This window comes from Mesitornis unicolor, unplaced genomic scaffold (assembly GCF_000695765.1).
Source record: "Mesitornis unicolor isolate BGI_N332 unplaced genomic scaffold, ASM69576v1 scaffold24376, whole genome shotgun sequence".
Lineage (NCBI taxonomy): Eukaryota > Metazoa > Chordata > Aves > Mesitornithiformes > Mesitornithidae > Mesitornis > Mesitornis unicolor.
In genome coordinates this window covers 356-2890 of record NW_010190646.1, presented here as the reverse complement: position 1 = coordinate 2890, position 2535 = coordinate 356, and the positions used below count along the sequence as shown (strand labels likewise).

General features: G+C 46.4%; 1 protein-coding gene across 1 annotated transcript in view; it reads left to right on the top strand.

The window, feature by feature from the left end:
- Nucleotides 1-347: 347 nt before the first annotated feature.
- MANF (mesencephalic astrocyte-derived neurotrophic factor) overlaps nucleotides 348-2535 on the top strand; it is a gene marked incomplete at both ends in the record, with an annotated part of 2535 nt that continues 347 nt past the window's right edge. Inside the window, 2 exons of the mRNA XM_010186471.1 lie at nucleotides 348-475; nucleotides 1599-1740. Coding sequence (XP_010184773.1) covers nucleotides 348-475; nucleotides 1599-1740 — 270 coding nt within the window. The remainder of the gene's footprint in view (nucleotides 476-1598; nucleotides 1741-2535) is intronic.

Here is a 2535-nt window from a genome sequence, read left to right as displayed (position 1 = left end):
GCAAGAATGAGACAGAAAATTAAGTCTGTGTTTTCGCACGGGCACTGTTCTGTGTTGTGTCCCTCAGCTGAATCCTGCTGCTCACTCGGGACAGTGTACAGAAGCCACTGGACACTTTGATGGATCTGGTTTCTCAGATTGTCAAAAACCCACCAAAAATACTGGGGCGTATTGTTGATTCACGTGTGCTCTGAAAGACTGCCAGAAATACGTGTGAAGTCACTGACTGCTAATGCAGCTTCTACAAGTTCTGTTCTCCAAATCCCTTACTCTTGTTTCCCTGCAAGTGCCTCTAAGAGCCACGAGATCACTGCATGGCAGATAACTCCATCCATCTTCCCTTCCAGTGTGTGTTACATTCCTGGGAAGGTTCTACCAGAGTCTAAAGGACAACGACGTTGAATTCACACCTGCCAGTATTGAAAAGGAGCTCTTGAAATCCTGCAAAGAAGCAAAGGGCAAAGAGAACCGCCTGGTAAGTAGCAGTAGTCAGTGATACTGTTTACAAGGTCATGCAGCAATAGAATGAGGGGTGATGGTTTTAAACTAGAAAAGGACAGGTTTAGGTTGGATATGAGGAAAAAGCTCTTCCCCATGAGGTGGTCAATCAGTGGCACAGGTTGCCCAGAGGTGGTGGATCCCCCATCCCTGGAGATATTCAAGGCCAGGCTTGATGGGGCTGTGAGCAACCTGATCTGGTACCAATGTCCCTGCTCACTGCAGGGTTGGACTGGATCAGCTTTAGCAGTCCCTTCCTACCCAACACATTCTGTGATTCTGTACTTGCCTCTTGAGGCAATACGTTGTAGAATATTTGGCAAAGCAGGGGCAACTAGTGCTGCTTCTGAGTTTGTATGGTGTGGTTTCCCAGGGGCTGCTCTTCCTAGCTCTGTGGCCACAGATGGCTCTGCATTTTTTATAAGAGAGGACTTGAGGAGTTGGACCTCTTCACCTCAAAAAAAAACTCCAGCCAACCAAAAACCACCCCAAAAAACCCACCCCAATCTGTTAACAGACTTAACAGACATCTTATGGGCTGACCTTGTTTCTCCTCGTTACTGAAGCGTTAGAGATTACAAAACTTTTATTTGCTGTAGGACTTCCTTGTCCCTTAAACTGTATTTGGGGTGCTAGATAAGCTGTTAAAATATTTATGCTCTTCAGCTGTTTAACTGAAAAATAAATAAAGGAAAACCAAATTGCCATAACAAAGCAGAAGGCAATTCCCAAGAGAAAAGCCCCAAAGAAAAGGCCCTGAACTCTCCTGAGAGCTACAGAGAGACACCATCCAAAAATGCAAAGGGGAAATGCTTCAGAAAGTCCTTCTCCTTGAATGAAGACTTTCTTCTTGCTCCAATCCAATTTTTTAAGAAGTTGAGAAACAAGACAACCAGCCTCCAGAGCTGTGAAGCAGAGTGATGCCCTGGTCAGTACCCTGGGTCAGAGTTAGGCTTCCTTTGCTGTAGCAGCCACTTGGAAAGGTTCACTAACAGTAAACATCTAGCTGAAAACCAAGCAAAGAGAGAGGATGGACAGAAAACTCACCTTTTAGAAGCGTGTCCTCATGCATCCCCACCTCATTCTTTTCTTCCCTCTAGTGCTATTATGTTGGGGCCACAAGTGATGCAGCCACCAAAATCATTAACGAGGTATCAAAGCCCATGAGTCATCACATCCCCGTGGAAAAGATCTGTGAGAAACTAAAGAAGAAGGACAGTCAGATCTGTGAACTAAAATACGGTGAGTTGCCAGCAAAAAGGGAACTGTCCGTGCTTTTCTGGGATATGAGTCACTTGGGGTAAAAACAGCACGCTAAGACTAACTCGGTCCTGAGTTCTGTAGCACGATTGCTAGCGTGATTGGGTTGCACAGACTGGGCTGCTCTCCATCCTAGAGCGTTTTATGGCCAGCTTGTTGGCTACGAACCCTTCTTAGCTTCTGCAGAGCCGCTGATTGGCATTGAAATAAGTCACTCCCAGGTGCGAGCACTGCTGCGCACTCAGATCACTGACGGGAATATCGTATTTAAATAAAAGCAGTAAAGCTTGTCCTGGGGAGCAGCCAGGCGTGTTCCATGGCCTGGGATGAGCCCTCAGCGAAGCGCTGTACTCCTGGCTGCACTTACGTTTGCCAGTAACAGTTGATAAACATTTCCTTCTCACCACCTCCGGTGTCTGTTCAGAGCGCTCAGCACTCTTTTCCTACCACCTTCCTTGAACTCTCGTGTTCCCAGATGACTCTGCAATTCTTCCTGAAAAGACTCACCTGAAGAACAGTCTTGGAAACCTGCCTGCTTTCCTCTGTCCCTGTCCTTACCCTCCCTGGAGGCACTCCTTGGGTTGTGGGTTTCTATGCTTCTCATTTCTCATACTAATGCTCTGTTGCTTCCTAATAAGCTTTTTGTTGTCATCACTGGCTTATCTTTCCTCTGAAATCACTCTGCTCCCTTTTGTTTATCCAGTGGAAGAGAGAATTAAAGTACTGTTGCTCACACAACAAAGGGGGTTTCAGGCCATTGTGAAACTCCTGCATCCA